Source organism: Grammomys surdaster, unplaced genomic scaffold (genome assembly GCF_004785775.1).
Source record: "Grammomys surdaster isolate TR1022 unplaced genomic scaffold, NIH_TR_1.0 100, whole genome shotgun sequence".
Taxonomy (NCBI): Eukaryota; Metazoa; Chordata; class Mammalia; order Rodentia; family Muridae; genus Grammomys; species Grammomys surdaster.
The window spans coordinates 9,118,899-9,137,522 of record NW_021604579.1 but is presented as its reverse complement, the minus strand read 5'-3'; the positions used below and the strand labels follow the sequence as shown (position 1 = coordinate 9,137,522).

The 18,624-nt window shown below is 36.1% G+C and overlaps 1 protein-coding gene across 1 annotated transcript in view; it reads left to right on the top strand.

The window, feature by feature from the left end:
• Positions 1 to 18,624, top strand: part of Faf1 (Fas associated factor 1) — a 300,812-nt gene that overhangs the window by 189,523 nt on the left and 92,665 nt on the right. Inside the window, exon 13 of the mRNA XM_028787832.1 lies at positions 8,173 to 8,327. Within this exon, the coding sequence (XP_028643665.1) occupies positions 8,173 to 8,327 (155 nt within the window). The remainder of the gene's footprint in view (positions 1 to 8,172; positions 8,328 to 18,624) is intronic.

The window sequence follows — 18,624 nt, the reverse complement described above, 5'->3', positions numbered from 1 at the left end:
TCTCTCTCTCCCTCTCTCTCTCTCTCTCTCTCTCTCTCTCTCTCTCTCTCTCTCTCTCTTTTTAACTACCAAGATTCAGGTTATGTGATCATTCAGGGTGACTGCTGGAACTCCAGCTAACACATCTGCTTAAAGGGCCAAAAGTTAGTGAACCACATGTGCTTATTAACAGGAAAAATTACTTTTAATTTCTTAGGCAATTACTTACCTTAAAACAATACAAACAAAAATGAGAGATTCTTCACTAAGGAAAAAAAATGGAGCCATTTAGGACCTACTACAGACAGTCTTTACCATGTATATTAAGTGTATGATGAGGACTTAGAGTGAGCCAGGCACTTCAGTTCACACCTGTAAGCCTAATATTTAGGGACAGGAAATTTATGAGTTCAAAGCCAGTCTGAATTACATAGGTTAGCCCTCTCTTACAAAGCAAAATCAAAGGGGGAGGAGGAGAGGGAGGCCTTGAGATACAACTCAGTGATGGAGCACTTACTTAGCATATATTAGCCCCTAGCTTAACCCTTTCTGTCCTGAAAAGAGTTATTACAGTTTACTGTACTTAAGCTCAGTTTGTATTTGTAATTCACACTATTAAGCTTTGGAACCTCTCTGCCAAACAGTGCTTGATGTGTTGTAGTTTAAAGTCTACTGAACATATTTACCTACAAATCATTATAATTCCTTTGATTTTTAGCAAGAATGCATTATTAATATATTTTAATGAGAAATTAATTGTTAATTTAGTTCTTCTCTGATGTAGTTTGCCCATTCCTTTGAATGTGGAAATAAATGAAATAGGTGAACTATGGACTATGAGCTCTTCGCCCTGCCTCTTACCCCTGTGACAGTGGCAGGGGACGTTTGCTACTACCTTTCAAAGTATATAAGTCATATTCATATTATTCTACCTATTTAACAGGCTGTTATTTATTAGAGATAATGTTAACCCTCTCAAGAGATACTATCAGAATCAGAAAAACTCTGCCTACCTATGTGAGTGTGGCCTGTGAGAGGTATCAGGATCAAACACAGCCTCTTTCATGTTCTACCATGGAGGTATAGCTCTAGCTCTTTTAAGAGGTTCTTTTTTGAGGCCCTGGTACTGAACTGGCTGTTTCCTTTCCTCTCCTATGCTTCTTCCTCAAACTTCCATTGCTCCCTGACACATATCTCCATCTCTATAGTTTGTTGTTAAGAGCCAGACATTTGAGCCTCTTATTTCCTTATTTAAAATACTTCAGTCACATGTTGGCCTTAAGCTAAGGTAATTCAGGGCCTGAGTATTAAGTGTGAGCAATTGAAACTGATGGAAACCTACACCTAATAAACATTTGTCAGCTTATAACGAAAATTTGGCTTTATTTTTCCTCCTCACTCCTCACCCCCTCCACTACTTTTTGTCTTTCATATGACTGCTTCCCCTGTGTGAAACTCAGAAGCATTTGTTTTTAGCATCTGCTTCAGGGGGTGCAAAGACAAAGGTATCATCTTGGCATTTTTTCATCTTAGGTAGCTGTTTCCTTTAGGAACTTCTCCAGTTTGGTTCCTGACTATTGGTTTCTGAAATCATCTTTGAGAATTGAACAAGGAAATGTTTTTCACAATACAACTTGCATGTGGTTCTCAATCTTATGTGCTTGCTTGCTTGTTTTTTGGCTGTTTGTGACAGGGTGTCACGTAACTCGGACTGACCTTAAACTTGCTATATAGTTGGAGCTGGCCCCCAAATTCTCTCTGCTCCTCCTCCAATCAACTCCCAAGGGTTGGGATTATAGTCCTTTACCATTCACCATCAGATAGCACATTATCTAGCTGGTGATCAGAGTTGGAGGGAGGAAATTTTGGAGGGGCTCAAGTAAGGAAAGAAAAGGGAGAAAGTGATATAATTATACTTTATTTAAAAATATGTAAATAATAATAAATAAAAATGTAAGCTCTAAGAGGGCTTTGAGAACCATGTACAGATTGTATTGGTGTCATTAGTGCCCTGATCAAGACAGTATATGATAAGTATCCAGTAAGTATCCTAACAAAAAAATCCAAACTTGCCAAGGGTTCTTTTTTTTTTTTTTTTTTTTGGTTTTTCAAGACAGGGTTTCTCTGTATAGTCCTGGCTGTCCTGGAACTCACCCTGTAGACCAGGCTAGCCTCGAACTCAGAAATCCGCCTGCTTCTGCCTCCCAAGTGCTAGGATTAAAGGCGTGCGCCACCACCGCCCGGCTCTTGCCAAGGGTTCTTACAGACTGGTATTTGGCACTGATACTTGCCCAACTTGTTTCTTTGATTTTTTTTTCAGTTGTGCTTATAGCCATTCAGTTGCTAGTTTATGTCCTGTGATGGTTAATATTGTGAACTTGGCATGGTCTACAATCACCTGAGATACAAGCCTCTGAGAATACTTTTGAGGGATTGTATAGTTTATTGAGGGAGGAAGACCCACTTCATCTGTGGGTGGCACTATTCCATGGGCTAAGGTCCTGGACTGAAGAAAATGGAGAAAATGAGCTGAACATGAATATTAATCAGTTTCTAGATGGTGAATGAGAGTTTCTTGCTGCTATGTCTTGCCACAATGGTGAGCTGTATGTGTCTCCCAGAACTATTAGCTCAAATAAACCCTGTATCACTTGCACTGCTGCTTCTCAAGTTATTTGGTCAGAGTGATAACACAAGTGACTAATTTCACCTCCTTACTATTACCAGTTGGAAAAAGTAGTGAATTTCAGTTCTCTAGAGATACATGACACACAAAAGAGTAAAAGTAATTTTTCTACGATCCACATAGCTGGTACGAAGTAAAGCTGGACTTTGAATCCAGTTTGACTCCTGGCTGCCTTTCCTTTGCTTTTACCATATAATTTACACTGGACACTGGATGAGGCTGTCGAGCATCCACATACAAGAATACCACTGTGGCTTGGGATAGTGGCACACAGTCTTAATCCAAGTTCTCTTGGCAGGAGAATCAGGACTTCAAGATCATCCTCTGTGTAGCAAGTTCAAGGCCAACCTGATCTACATAAAACTGACTCAGAATATCAGAAAATGGGGCTGAAGAGAGGGCCCAGTAGATACTTGTGTACAAGCTTTATTCACAGCCTGAATTGAACCCTTGAATCCAACAAGGTTGATGGAAAGAACTAAGAGTTGTCCTCTATCCTTTACATAAAGGATATGGGACATATGCACCTGGTACACACATGCACAAAGTAATGAGATAAGTTAAGTAATTAAAAAGCAAAGAACTAAAATAAGGCAGCTGCAAATGAACATTTTTGGAAACAATTGAGAAAATTTGCATATGTGTTCTATTTTAGATATTAATCTATTTTAGATATTATTGTATCAGTATTAAATTATTTGGTGTAATGAAGATATAAGGAGATATTTTATTCTATCAAGTGTTTGTATCAATAAATTACTCATCAATTTAAACCATTCCACAAGAGTATTAATAGTAATTCAGCAGATACCACGTTCAATAATGGAAATTATTTAACACTCAATCTCCTTATACTGGAAAAAAATCAGTCAATATTTTTCCAAATTATTTGTCATACCAACATTAAAATCACTAAAAGAACACAGATCATGTCATGGTACTTGAAAACAAGCATTTCAAGTAGTCCTTTAGCATATTCCCCTCCCCTCTCCTTCTTCCTTCCCTCCTTTCTCCCTTCCTTCCCTTCTTCCCTCCCTCCCTCCCTCCTCCTTCCTCCCTTTTTCTCTTTTTTTTTTCAGGGCTTGCCTGCATTTGATATGTGGTTAAGAATCATCTTGACTTGTGACTCCTGATCCAGTTGTCTCTGTTCCTAAGTGCTTGGATTATAGACAACCATACTTGGTTTATGCAGTGGTCAGGATTGAACTCCGGGCATCAGACATGGGAAGCTGTCAATCTACCAGCTGAACCACATAACTAGCCTTTTTCTTTTCATTCTAACGTTCTACAGTTCTGTAACATTATGTGTTAACACTGTAGCCCAAAGTCAAGTCCATTGGTCAGCCATTTCTGAGCATCAGCCTAATATCTTAGCTTCTAGATTTGATGGTGCTTCTACACTGAAGGCATAGTTACCATCCCAGTCTCTGTTGCCAGATGGAAAAATTCAGAGAGCTGCTTAAAATACAGACTATTTTCATGGCTCTCATTTTTCTAGGAATTGCTTTCCAGTGTTGCATGGATAGTTCTGGAATATTTATCTTAATAGTACTTTTATATCTAGTAGCCATTACAGGCTTAGTACAGTAAATAAGCATGTAATGTACTTTATCTAAAATCTTCCCAGTTTGTCTTGCCTCATGTGTTGTAGGTGACAGAACTGGGATTAGACCAGGTTGTTCTATTGTTTTAAGCCTGGAAGACTTCCTTACAGTGTTACCAAAACTTAGACCACAAAGCAGCTGTCAGAGTTACGTAAGTCTGTGTGGTTTGCTTTTTGGGCTACCAGACTTCTCTCTTCTCTGCCAAGCTAAAAAGGAGGGGAAAAGTCTTTTCGCTTATTGAATATTATCATTTGTTATATAGTATGATGATTGCACATTTATCTCACTCATAGCTCTTCTTCTTCCCCAGTTCTATAAGGCAAGGGAATTTTGTGATTCGAACTTTATGTTCTCAATGTCTTTTATGGCACTTCATAAATGTCAATGGACTTAATTATGAATGGACAAAAGAAAAAACAAGTTATAGTAATGAAAGAACAAAACTTTTCCTTGGGCTTTTTGTGTATGCCAGATGCTCTTTCTTTATGAACGTAGATTTTTGATTACTTTGTAGTTTCTTCTCTACTAAATTGATTTGCTAAACTCAGTTCTGTCTGTTTGGGTCTATGCTTAATTGAGCTTAGTAGAAGAATCAGAAGTCTGAGCCTGGATTTTATCTTTGCCTATAATTTAATCTGATTTTTATATCCCAAATTAAGAGTGTGTTCTGCTTATTTACTGTCATTGTAGCAAAGGGGGGAAAATCATTAGTATTGGAAATTTATGTAAGAAAAGCAAGACTAAGAATATTCAGTTTCCTCTTTGAAAGCTGTTCTGGGAGTGCCCTGGCCTGAAGATTCTATTTGGATACTCCTTTCATCATCTTTCTCACGTTCCACTTAGGACTTAAAGTGAGAAGTTTTAAGTGTGTATTCCTGGCATCTCATGTTTAACAGTGTCAGGGGTTTGTGTCCCTGGAAGGAAAACTGTTTCTCCAGAGCCTTTTTTCTTCCAGCTTCCAGTGAAAAGAGGAGCGCAGTGAGCCAGTCGCTTTCCACAAAGCATTGGCTCCACAAAGGCAAGATTAAGGGTTTACAGAGAGGTCAATGTGGGTTTTTCTCTAACTAAACACTTTCCTAAAGTTTCCTTGTGGAAAAATAATGAAGTCATCTCAGAGTTTTTAAAGAATTTTTATTTCTTTTTCACCGTCTGCATTCGCTTGTCTTCTCAGCATGGATGTTTAATCTTCCTCGGCTTTGTGAATTGGCCCAAATGAATAAGTGGTGAGCTGTCTCTCTAGGAGCTGGAGGCTTATTCTAAGGGCCTAATCACTGAGTAAACACATCTTTGCCCTCCCTCTCACAAATGCGATAGAATAGTCGAGATTCTAGCACAGTAACCTGGATATTGCAGGGACCCATGCTTTGAAATGCAGAGTGCCTGATCCTCCAAAACAGACAGTGCCTGGTCTCCTCCTGCCTCTTTCTTCTTTTTAAAATTAAATATTGCCAAAGAGATGCTTTTTTTATTGCTTGATATTGTGCATTAGCACCCTGGATTTCCAAGTTTAGTTTCAGTCAACACTATCAGCTGCACTATCAGCTGCACTTATAGGGAACTCTGCATGTTGGGTGTCTTAGTAACCTCCTGGGCACATATGTGTTTGGTTTGGGAGAGCATTTAAATTAAATCAGTGAGATATCGATGCAAATCACTAATCTCTTTCCCAAAGTCTAAATGTTCCTTTGCAATGTTCTCAAGAAAAGTAAGCATTTTAACGATTTAGCTATTGCTATTGTTTGATTAAAAATCTGCTGATTTAAAACCGGACAGCTCTCTTGTTCCCACTCTCGTTAAATGTAGTTGCTGAGATACGATCTAGACGAATTAGAGGTTGACATCCCTCTGTCTACTCAGCTAGAAAGCTAAAAAGAGGAGCCCTGAATTTGTTAGTGCAGCCAGGTTCACGTTTCTTTCTCGGAAGCCAAAGAGTCTTGATTCACTTAATAAAAAACAGATTTAGCATTTATCTCTGACATTTGGTGTCTTTTTTTCCAGGGGGCTGTGGTTAAGATCAGTATTGGAGTTTATTTCCTGTAACAGGCTAGGACCTATGCTAGTTGAAAGATCCAAAGAAGACTGAGAGACCCAGTCCTGGCCCTTGAGAGACTTTATCTAGAGGGGAAGCTTGTAAACAGTTATAGTACTAATGGGGAGAGCTAGAAGCCAGCCAGAAAAGGAAGCTCTTAACTCTGACTAAGGGAATTAAGGGGAGTTCATAGAAGCATTTGCCTTGAGCCTTTAAGGATGAGTGGAATTTGCCAGATAAGTATCTCTCCAACAATGTGTCTGATTACAAACTTCCTAGAAGACCTGTTACTGTTATCTGTAGTCCTTATCAAAGGTGAAGAATTCCTTAGTCTGTTCCGTTCATCATTTTATTGCCTGTGTGTCCTACTGGGTCTGACACAATGGGAATTTCAACAAATGCTTATTGAATGAAAGAATAAGTGAATTAACACCTAGAATCATGGTGGGATCAGCTGAGCTATTTATAGCCAGGCATCCTATCCTTATTCCAATTACATGCTGTCTCTGAGGCCCTGCTCACTATGTCATGTGAATTCTGCCTCTGTTTTACATGAGTACTCCACATGCCTCTGATTACAGAGTGTCCAATTTCCATGTGACTACTCTAGTAACAGAAAGAGTGCCAAACCCGGACTCAGACAATCTAGGTGCTAATTCTAGCTGAATTTCTTACTGACTTCACTGGAAGATGGGATAAGTCATTTCTAAACTTGAATTTCCTCATATGCTAATGATATGAGTATCTGCTTAACAGATACACTCTGGAGATTTATGTAAATAATAATTGTAAAATTAGTGTATCCTGTTTATAATAGATGATTTTACAAAATTTTCCTGCCTATCTTATTCTCATCTAATAAAAATTGTACTTTGAAGAAAGAATTTTCATGATTACGTTTGTATTATTTTTTAATCTAATTTCTTAATCAGTATTGTTCTAAGCATCAGACTTTGTTAGCCTTTCACCAGTCTGACCCTTCTGTTTAGACACTTTCTTTTGTTGAAAATCCCACACCGCACGTTTTCATTTACTATTATTACACCCTCATGTAATATGAAAAGAAAGATCTCCCACTTCTTTAAAATCTTTCTTTGGTAGGATTTCATAAAGAAGTTTGTATCCTTATTATATGTATTCCCTGCCACAAATTTTTATCTTTATTTTTTCTGATATCTGTGTCTGTTCTTAGACTCAGCACTAAAAAGTGAACAAATACTTTCATGCTTTCTTTGTTGTCATTGTAACACTTAAGACACTGCAAATTATCTCGTTTAATTTTGCTTTTTAGGCTATTTTATGGACTGTCTAACTATGACAGGAGACATTTAAGAAAGCCGGTGTCATTCTTGTAGACTAAATGTTTTTCTGTCTTTTTTTTTTTTTCAAAGTGGCAGTTAAGTGGTACACACTCTTTAATGTACACACATGTTAAGTTTCAAATTGTTGAATTAAAATTTAAAAAGTTCATTTTAGACTTTTTCCAAGTAGAACACACTTTTCAGGAATTTTGCTGTCTTAGTGAATAGTTTAGAGTTAATACAGTATGCATTAAATATGAAGACTGTTAAAAATATTTTATTTATATAAAGTGAAGTTCTGTAGCAATTCTGCTCAAATTAGGCTCCCACATGTTAATAGAAATGTAAGGTCTCTGAAACTATATTCGAGTATCCTAACCTCTTTAGAGTATAAGGACATAAAATATATTAAGAGTAGCAGTGCTCTGGGAACCCTGAAGATAAGGTGTGCTTTTAGAGAGTAGCATTTAAATTGTCTTTGCTGTTCATAGACTCTGATTGAACCTCTCTTGTATTCTAGAAGTCTTATTTTAGTGGATATTTTAATTGATTGGTCTTTTCTCCTCTTTTCAGAGAAAGCTTCTTGCTATCTACCTCCACCATGATGAAAGTGTACTAACCAACGTGTTCTGCTCACAAATGCTTTGTGCTGAATCCATTGTTTCTTATCTGAGTCAAAATTTTATAACCTGGGCTTGGGATCTGACAAAGGATGCCAACAGAGCAAGGTAATACTGTTATTCGAAAGTTGTAAGTTTCTATTAAAAAAAGTCCTGCATTTGACTTCTCCCTGTCATCATTATGAATGTTGTCCAGCCTCACCATTAAATGTTCTTCCATTATACTTCAGTAGAAAAAAACCCATTACAGCTAACACATACAGCTATTATAAATATGAAAATATATTTTATAAAACCTTTCTTAAATTAAAAAAATAACACGGAAAAAAAGTATTTTTGTCTTTTAATCTACACCAAGGCAGAGTACATTTCTAGTAAGTTGTTGATTATTTAAAGAAAATCTGTGTTTTTATTATGTTCATAAAAAATGCAAAGCAAATCTAATAGTAATTCTAGTAATAAGTTTTGGGGTTTTTTTTGTTTGTTTGTTTTTTGTTTTTTAAAATAACATCAGTGAAGAAGGCAGACCATCCTGGACTACTCCAGTGGAGTTGGTAATAGCGTTACTCTAGCATATGCTAATTGATCTAATCGCTTTATTGCACACATTCTTTAGCACACAGCCAGCAGGGCATCCATATTCTCCATAGGAGGGAAAAAAGCCTTTTCTAGTTGTCAGCATAAAACTTAGTTTGCTGATCATAATATCTGTGGTAAGTAATTCTTCATAATCTGCCTCCCAGTATTTTTTCTGAAATATTTTTTATCATGTTTAATTACACTGTGGTCATAACATCCCATCATGCTACTTTTGGTGTGTTAACAGTCATAATCACAGACTTCTAAACAGGGAGAAAGATTAAATTAATTCACTTCAAAGCAGCCCTATCATAGTTCCTTAACGAGCAATTATAGAACAATTAGAAAACATTTGATTTGTCTTTTTATTATTTTATGGCTGACTGGAGTTTGGATCATTATTCAGACTTAATTTTATATCATCTGAATCTGAAAAGATTCTTCCGTTAACCATGAGGCAAAAGAGTAGTGGAACAATTTTTTTCATCTAATACTTCATTTCTTTAAGCAAATGGTTAGGAAATTTTCTAGGATGACTCGATTCTGCCTTGGAAATGTTCCCTGTTATACATAAATAAAGAACCTTTAGCACCTGTATTTGTTTAAATTAAATCAGGTTATTACTCACACTCAGTTAAAGGTGATGAAAAGCAGTGCCAAAAACAGATAAAAATGCAGCATCGAAGGTCTTTCATGAGGCAAAATATGTAGACCAAGGACTTGGCTAAATCTTTTGCCATTCACTGGCAGTCAGGACTCTCCTCCTTTTCTTTTATCCACAGCTCGGTGGAGAAGGAAACACTATTTCTGAACCATCTGTAGTGGCTAAGTTCAGCTGGCTACCTGCTGTCATTTTGTTCTATCCTCCATTTAATTCCTTAGTTCCTTTTATTTTACAATGACAAAAAAATAGCAGTGTAGATTCTTTTGAAAAACAGTGTTTGACGGTTTTTTTTATGACTAGCAATCAACAGCCATGTAATTGCTTTGTTATGTTTTACTAAAGAAGTCTGTTGAGTAGCACAACTTTGATACACTAGTAATAAGAGTTTGCAGGTTACAGAGACACCTGTGGTGACCAAAGCGACAGAAGCTGCTTATTAGAAAGAGCTAGTACAGCTGTGTCCTATTAACTCCTTATGACACTTAAAAAAGAGAAAGGTTCTGTTTAACTATTACACAGTGAATTTCAGGACTGTGAAGTATGATAGGCAGTTTCAGTCCACATTTTAAGAAATATAGTATCCATTCTTGTCGTGAAAGTAAGAAATGATACTAAAGACTAAAAATAGCAACATCTGGAAATTCAGTTTACTAAACATTGATAGAAACTACAAACAGGACAGTGCAATGAAAGAGAATGGAACTATTTGTGGAATTTAAGATAGTTATTGTTTGCCATTTCTCTATATGAGAGTAGAAGGTAGAATGCTGTAACTACTTTTAATGAGCAGTCCCATCATTATTATTAAGGCAAATTGGAAAATGCATATTTTATAAATACAAGATAAAAGTTTATTAAAATAGCATATCCCCCAAAACGGCAAAAGTGGATTTCCTTAGATCTATAGAACTGTAAGATAATTAAGTTGATTTATTGCCACAGATTTCTTATTACATATTATAGATTCATTTAAAGAAAATTGTTTAATTGGATTTCCTGCTGCAGGGTCCTTCTTAGATATTTTATACCACATTTATCCAAAGATGTTTATCAGGAAAAAATGATTGCATCATTCTTTTCACTTTTCAATTGTCATTCTCAATTCAGTAAAATATTGCATGTACTAATATTTATTGAGCAGTGAGCTATATCCTTAATGGGGTTAGAGCATCAGTTGTATATTACTAGAGAACTGAATTAGAAAATTTACATATGCAAAGATAGAGGGTTCCCCAGATCAAGAGATTCATGCTATGTTTTTTTCTAACTAGGATTTATATCTGCCTGCCCACCTGTCCATCTTCCTTCCTGCCTTTCTATCTTCCTGCTTTCCTGCCTCCTACCTCAGGAAGCCCAAGCTGACATCAAACAGCTTTGTGGTGCTGGGGTTTGAACCTAGAGCTTCAAACACACTCAGCAAGCATGCTACCAACTATGGCCAGTCTTTAACTGTGATTTCTTTATAATAGATACAGAATATTTGGAAATAAATTCTTGGTAGTCGTTCTGGTCACATATCAGGGTGTCTCATAAACAATCGTATAAATGTAGAGAATCCTACATCTGAACTATTTGTTTAGATGGTTCCTTGATAGCTTTATGGAACAAAATCTAATGTTACACCTCTGGATATTAATATCCAAAATGAGAACCAACATGCTGATCAAATACTGTTCTTACTTAAGAAATATTATAGTTAAGTCCATAGAAATGTCAGTTGTGAAGGAGATGAAGGGTTTGCAACCTCATAGGAAGAACAACAATATCAATCAACCAGATCCCCCAGAGCTCCCAGGGACTAAACCACCTACTGAAGAGTACACATGGAGGGACCCATGGCTCTAGCTGTATATGTAACAGAGGATTGATTGCCTTACCTGGCATCAATAAGAGGGGAGGTCCTTGGTCCTGTAGAGCTCAATTTCCCCAGCATAGGAGAATGCAATGGTAGTGAGGCAGGAATGGATGGGTGGATAGGAAAACACACTCATAGAAGTAGAGGAACAGAATAGGGGATTTGTGAAGAGGAAACCAGAAAGGGAAAAAACATTTGAAATGTAAATAAATAAAATAGCCGATAGAAAAATAATTTTAAAAATTTAGAAAAAAGAAACGTTAGTTCTCTAGTCACAATTTGCTATGAATAATATATGTATTAGATGATGAGTGAAAGATATTGAACCAAGTAAGTGCCTTGGTTTTTACAGATATGAGCAAGAGTCACACTAATATAAATTAATTTTCTGATTTGTCTCACAAATTTTTAATACTTTTTTATTTTGTTGTTTTGAGATAGATCCTCACCATATAGCTAAGACTGGCTGCCAGCTCTATCCTCTCTGCCTTTTGGGTGTTGGGTTTATAAGTTCACACCACCACACCTCACTGAAGAATGGATTATTAAACATTTTATAAGTTGTTTTGTGTTAATTTGGATTTCTAATACCTAAAATGATGCAAATAACTATCTAGGTAGGACAATCTATGTCAATACAAAATAAATTACAATGATTTCTGTATTGAACATGGAACATCCCAAATCTAAACTGAGATACCAAACTTTAGTAGCATTAGGTAGCATCCTCTCCCTTACTAAATGTGATCTCCTAGAAAAGCTTGTTTTTATTGAGTATAGTATTTAGGAAATAAATACATGTATCTAATTCCACCTAAAAACTTCACTTAAATTTCAAGGTTTCTTATTTAAATGTTCTTTCTCAGTTGGAAAGGTCTGTACTCTTGTTGGCTGTAGTCTAGTTGGATCTTTAGAGCCATTTATTTTAAAGAAATAAAGAGAAAGTCTGTGGTAGTCTTCAGAGGTGCTAAAAGGTATACTTTTCTAACTTTCCATTTGCCTAGGATTCTTGATAGAAATATAAGATAGTATAAGTGAAAGAATTAAACAATTCCAGGTGTTACTAAACAAGGAAATTCTATAAATCAGTTCCAGATAGATCTAAAAATTTCTTTACTAAATTTATTTTATGTGCTTCAAAATTTTGCCCACATATGTCTGCACCAATGGTGTGCCTGGTGGTCATGGAAGTCAGAAGAGATTGTTGTATCCCCTGGAAAAGGAGTTAGGGATGGTTGTGAACCACCATTTGAGTGCTGGGAATCAAATTTCAGTCCTCTTTAAAAGCAACACTTGATCTTAACCACTGAACATAGCCTTATCCTCTAAAACAACTACCTTGAGAAAAATAATATATATATAAATAATATATTAATATATATAAATTACATATATATATATATTCTCCTCAGTGTTTATCCACTGATTAAATATTTTCTGAGTATTTAATATGAACCAGAATTGGTGCTGAGAAGCTGAAGATGAAATGCTGTACAGCATATAGTACTAGCCTTCAAAAATAGTTTGTAAGCAAGATAGACAAAGTAATTTGTAAAGTGTGTCCAAAGTGTTTAGAAGTAAATTTCATTGTGAATTTCTGTTCCTCAGAGGGTCTCAGAACAACTTGAAAGAGATAATAAAGATAAAATAAAATACCAATTATTACTCATTCTACTCAAAGATGTGCATATTAGCATTTCTAGTTTATTTGATTGCAGATATAGAAAAGTGTACTGCTATTTAAAACATCATAGCTGAGTGTTTGGAGTGGATTCAGTGGCTAAGATAATTGTAGACAGAGGCGGAGGTACCGGTTGATGTAAACATGTATGGTCTGAACCAGGCTGAGAATTAACTTCACCCATTTGGGATAGACAGATCCAAAAATTTTAGTAGTGATTTAATTCAGTATTGGCATATTCTTAGCCAGTAGAGCAAGGATCAATTGTCTCTTTGGATATGTAACAACAGAAAAATATCATGGAGTCAGCTAATACAATTTAAAAAATGTTTTTTATTACATTATATTCTTGATGAGTTAATGCTTAGCTGTGGAAGAATGATTACTTAAAATTTAAGAATGGATGTCAACCTCAAGAAGTCTTATAGCTCCTTACCCCATTCCTGTTCCTGCACTCTGGGTACCCCCAGACAGAGTTATTAAATTAACAAGCTGGCAAGCCAAGGATGGGTAAGATTCTGCACAGAGCCTTACCAACCTAAGACATAAGTGCATTGCTTTTGATAATGCATATTCCATGATGCGTAAGTAAGGCATTCTTGTCAGAATGACCTAAGACAGGCTCAGTCTTGCTAATGAAATAAAAAAGGGGGAGAGGCGGAGAGCCTTTGGGGCTACTTGGCAAGAATCTGACATGGGCCAAGGACAAGGAAATGGGCTGCTTGGCAGGAATATGACATTGACCAAGGACAAGGAAGTAGGCTTCAGGCAGGAATCTGACATTAGGCTAGAACAAAGAAGTAATTTCAGATAGGAATCTAAATCTTAGGCAAGATCAAAGAAGTAATCTCAGGCTGGAATCAAATATTAGGCTAGAATAAACAAGTAATTTCAGACAGGAATCTAAATTTTAGGCTAGAACAAGGAAGTAGGCTTCAAACATGAAAATGACCTTGGGCTAGGACAGGGAAGTAGGCTCAGATACTCTGGTCATCCTGATAAGCCCTTAGAAACAGTGATCATGGGAGTGTAATTGGGTTTAATGCCTTGCTTTTTCTTTGACTATTTGTGTTTATTGTATTGCTTGTTCCTTGACTATTTACATCTAAAGACCCTCAACCTAGAACTGACAGTAATACATGCATGTAATCAAAATGGTATAAAAGCATAAAGGAGGAGGGTGAACAGGATAGGAGTTCTAGGAAGGGGAAAGGGGATGACATCTGTATTGTAAATAAATAAAATATCCAATAAAAAAATAAGGATTGATGTACAGGCGGGACTATGAGTCCTTGACCCAAGTAAACAAAATATATTAAAACAAAACAAAAACAAACTATAAAAAGTAAATGACTATAGGAGGAGAGAATTGGACTGGCCATATGTTGAGTTATATACTGGGGTTACAAGTACCTTTCATCCTAACAGCAGAATTTGCAGAAACTTGAAATAACAAACCCAAGGGCAGAAGATCAAAAGCTGATATCCACAGGCAATAGAATTATGTCTGTGAACACTTGTATTAACTATGCATTTCATTTGAGCACTATCTGAATTATCATAAATAAGACAATATAGCACACTAGCACAATGAGTACTAGTTTTTCTTGCTTCTGTTAAATCTATTTGGATACCTGTTTGGTACATGAGAAGAGTGCCATGAAAGACTTCCACTTTGAGTGTGTTCTAGACTGAAGGTGCTTCATTAAGGAAGATTACATCACAACTGTGTCATAGGTAAAGCACAATATTAACCAGGAATCTGTGGAGATTAATAGGTATCTCTTCTTATTAGGAGCACCTGAAAGGCAATGCTGGTATACAATACCTAGTTATAGCAAACCTAAAGTCAAACACTAAGTTTGACTAGGATAGTACTAGCTCAATATTCTGGGACTTATAATAATTTTTAAAAATTAATTTCTTATTTAAGTTCTTCTGTAAATTTTGCACAAAAGAGTAAATCAGGCATTGTACATTATTTCTAAAGAGTGTTGAAAGTAACTTCAACTAGGAGTTCTGATAGTGCCTAGGTTACACAAATTGCATGTAACACATACAGCATTGCATTAAATTTTGTATGCACAATTAATACAAGTGTTCACAGACATAGTTCTATTGCTTGTGGATATCAGCTTTTGAACTTCCTGGGTTTGTTATTTCAAGTTTCTGCAAACTTCCGCTGTTAGGATGACAGGTACTTGTTAGCCTTAATACTCAAGCAATAGTTTTCCACATTACTTAATCTTCAGCAAGAGTTAATTGACTTAAAGCACTTACCATCAGTAGGTTGTCTTCATCTGTATTTTCCATCTCAGTAATTAGTCATATTCACAGTGGCTTACCCTTAATTCCAAACTCCTTGGTGGTTCATGCCTGGCTGAAGCCTAACTGCTGATATTAACTGTCTAACTCTGTACTTCCATTTAATCCAGCAGATATAGCCCAGGTGCAGAGACTGCATGAAAGACAAGAGGAGTGTTAATTTCCAGCTGGTAACCTAGGAGCAAATAAGGGTTCTGCAGAGTTATCTGATAAAACAGATGAATATGTTGTGGTCTAAGTACTAAGACTTCCAGAGAGGCATCATGCCAGACTTCATATAATTTTCTCAAAACAGCTATATTTCCTTTGTGCAACATTTTCCTTCCAGTACTTTTAAAGGAAGTATATTGCCATCCTAAACATCCCAGGTCAAAGGCTTAATTAATGCTTTAAAATAAAGGTTCCAAAACACCAGGAGAGTTTGTCATTTTCTCCCTGGTTTGTTTTGTGAAGAGGGAGGAGAGAAGGTGAGGAGGAACCCCTCCTGTTCCATGATTACATCCTGCCCACTCATTTTCTCCTTTTCTCCTCTGCTTTTGATTTTTAGTGGCGGTCTTAACAGAATGTCAAGATCAATTTGCAGCATGGTTTCACTCAAGGTTTGCAGTTCTGCCAGCAGCAATTGTCCCTGCAAACAATGCCGTGTGTTCTTGTAACTTCAGAAGCTTTTAGAAGGATCATGGCAAGGGCAGCATCTAATGACTTTATTAGTGTAGGGTTTCAAAATGGGCTCCGTAATTGTTCATATCTCTTTGTCAGCAAGTCATAATTACTGCTCAGCATTGTACAGGAGTACACTTGTGAGTAGTTTCCTAATAGTACTGAAAGGAAGGGGAAGGGGCAATGGGTGAAAGGTGATGGCCTCTTACTATTAAGAGTAAGCCAGTCTCTATGCAGATGATGGTTAAACCATCTGTAATACATTCTTTACTCTTTAAAAATTTATTATCTTTTAACATACCCTTTAAAATGATTTAAGATTACCAGTTTACAAGCCATTCTTAGTTCCAATTTCAGTACTTCCCACACTACTTCCTAGTCCTACAATTACGACTGCCTGATAGTACATGAATTGAATTGTACTAAGAATATTTATGGTAGGAAAATCTCATCTGTTCTCCATGCTACTCTAATTACTATTATTCAGGGAATATGTATTTAACTCATATAGTTGTCAGTAGACAGTGAATATGAGAATATAGAATAGGAGAATGCTAGAAAAAAAAACAGTACAAAAGCAATACTATTGAAATGCCAGCACAAAGGTATATCGTTGTAAATTTATGTTGGTATTAAATTCTGCTTTTGTCATATAGCTTATTACTAAATTGTTCTGTGTGTTCTTTCTCTTAATTCCTTTCTGCTTTGAATGCTCTAGATGTACAGAATTAAAATCATCTTCACCTTTTCAAGACATGTAAAATCTGAGTGTAACACCATGCCTTGGCACCTATGTGATCTGTGGCTAAATCTTACCTCCAATGGCTCCTGTCTTATATTTTAGAATATATAGAGTCAAAAATAGGATGTCAGTTATTTGGCCCAGTGTTTGTGTAGATTTCAAAACTTGAATCATAACTATAACAAATTCTAAAAGCTATTTCTAAAATGAAATATTTCAAAATACATATATCCCATCATGTTCTTTGATTTTTTTCTAGCTTGAAATTGAAAAGGGATGAGATTATTTTATTAATAATGTCTGTCATTATTAATCTTTTTTGTTGTTAAATTTTTTATTTTCAATAAGTTGTTTTTTTGTTTTTTTTTTTTGGTTTTTCAAGACAGGGTTTCTCTGTGTAGCCCTGGCTGTCCTGGAACTCACTCTGTAGAGCAGGCTGGCCTCGAACTCAGAAATCTGCCTGCCTCTGCCTCCCAAGTGCTGGGATTAAAGGCATGTACCACCACCACCCGGCTTCAATAAGTTTTTATTTTTGAAATTATATTCACATCAATTTCCCTTTCCCTCTTCTCTTTCCAACCCCTCTCATTTACACTTTCTTGGTTCTGTCTCTCATTCATGACCTCTTTTTCTTTAAGCACTGTTACACAGACACACACATACAGACATTTCTAAGTAAAAACAAGTTGCTCAGTCTGTATGATATATATGATCTTGGGGCTAACTCTTAATACTGGTAACCAATATCAGTTGAGGGTTATTTTCACTGGGAAGACCATTTTGCTTATTCTCAGTATTCCCCAGTTGCTTAAAGTTCTTTGTCTATGGTTGAGACCTCACAGAATTTCCCCCTTCCATGTTAATGTGTCCACTTATGGTATCATCACAACTGGTCAAAATGCAGATAACAAGAAATTGTGTGGTCCCCATGTACAAGCCAGAGGAACATCTTTGTACAAGCCAGAGAGACTACATCCATGAAGCCGCTTGTTTTTTTGTTTGTTGGAGACAAGGTCTTACTAATAGCCCTTATAGGGCAGGAACTTGTTATAAAGATCACCAGAGGGCTTGGAACTTGCAGAGATCTGCCTGCCTCTGCTTACCAAGTGCTGAGATTAAATGCATTATGACTCCTAGCTTCATTGTTAATTAATTTTTATTTATAGTTGTTTCTGAAGGATTTTTACTGATATAGGTTCTATATAATTAAAAATAGGTTCTATATAATTGAAATCAGTAGCATGCATCTCCTCTTCAACAGTCATTGGTATTAAGTCAACCAAAAGAGTTATAAAAGAAACCTATTAGTTCAGTCACTAAAAATATGTGGAAACTGGTTTCTCTGACATTTTGTCCAGTATTTGCTTGTCAATCTGCATTGACTATGACTAACAGTTTTAATGACATAATTTACCAAATAGTATCATTACCCATGGAAAAGTTCTAATGCTCTGGAATAAGTTTAGGTAACTCATTTATGGAAGATTTCAATTTCTTTTTCTCAGTTATATGTCTATATTTCTGAAATTGTTAACACTGGAATACCAGGGGAAAACTGATAGTTTGGTTTTTTTTTTTAATTGTTTACACTTTTTTTGTTTTTATCTGCTATTGCCTGTAGCCACAACTTAGAGAATCCTAAATAGATTATTTTGTTTTCCTTGGCATATTCTCAGCACTAATAGTTTTTTGAGTTTTATTTTTAAGATAGGGTTTCACTATATAGTCATAGCTGTCCTAGAACTCACTGTGTATGCTGGCTGGTCTCAATTTTAACTCATGTAAGTCCACCTACTTCTGCCTTCTGAGTATTGAAATCTAAGGCATACACCACCACACCTAGTCTAAAGTAGTCCTAAATATTCTTTCTGCACACCAAGATTTGTGGGTGAGATATGT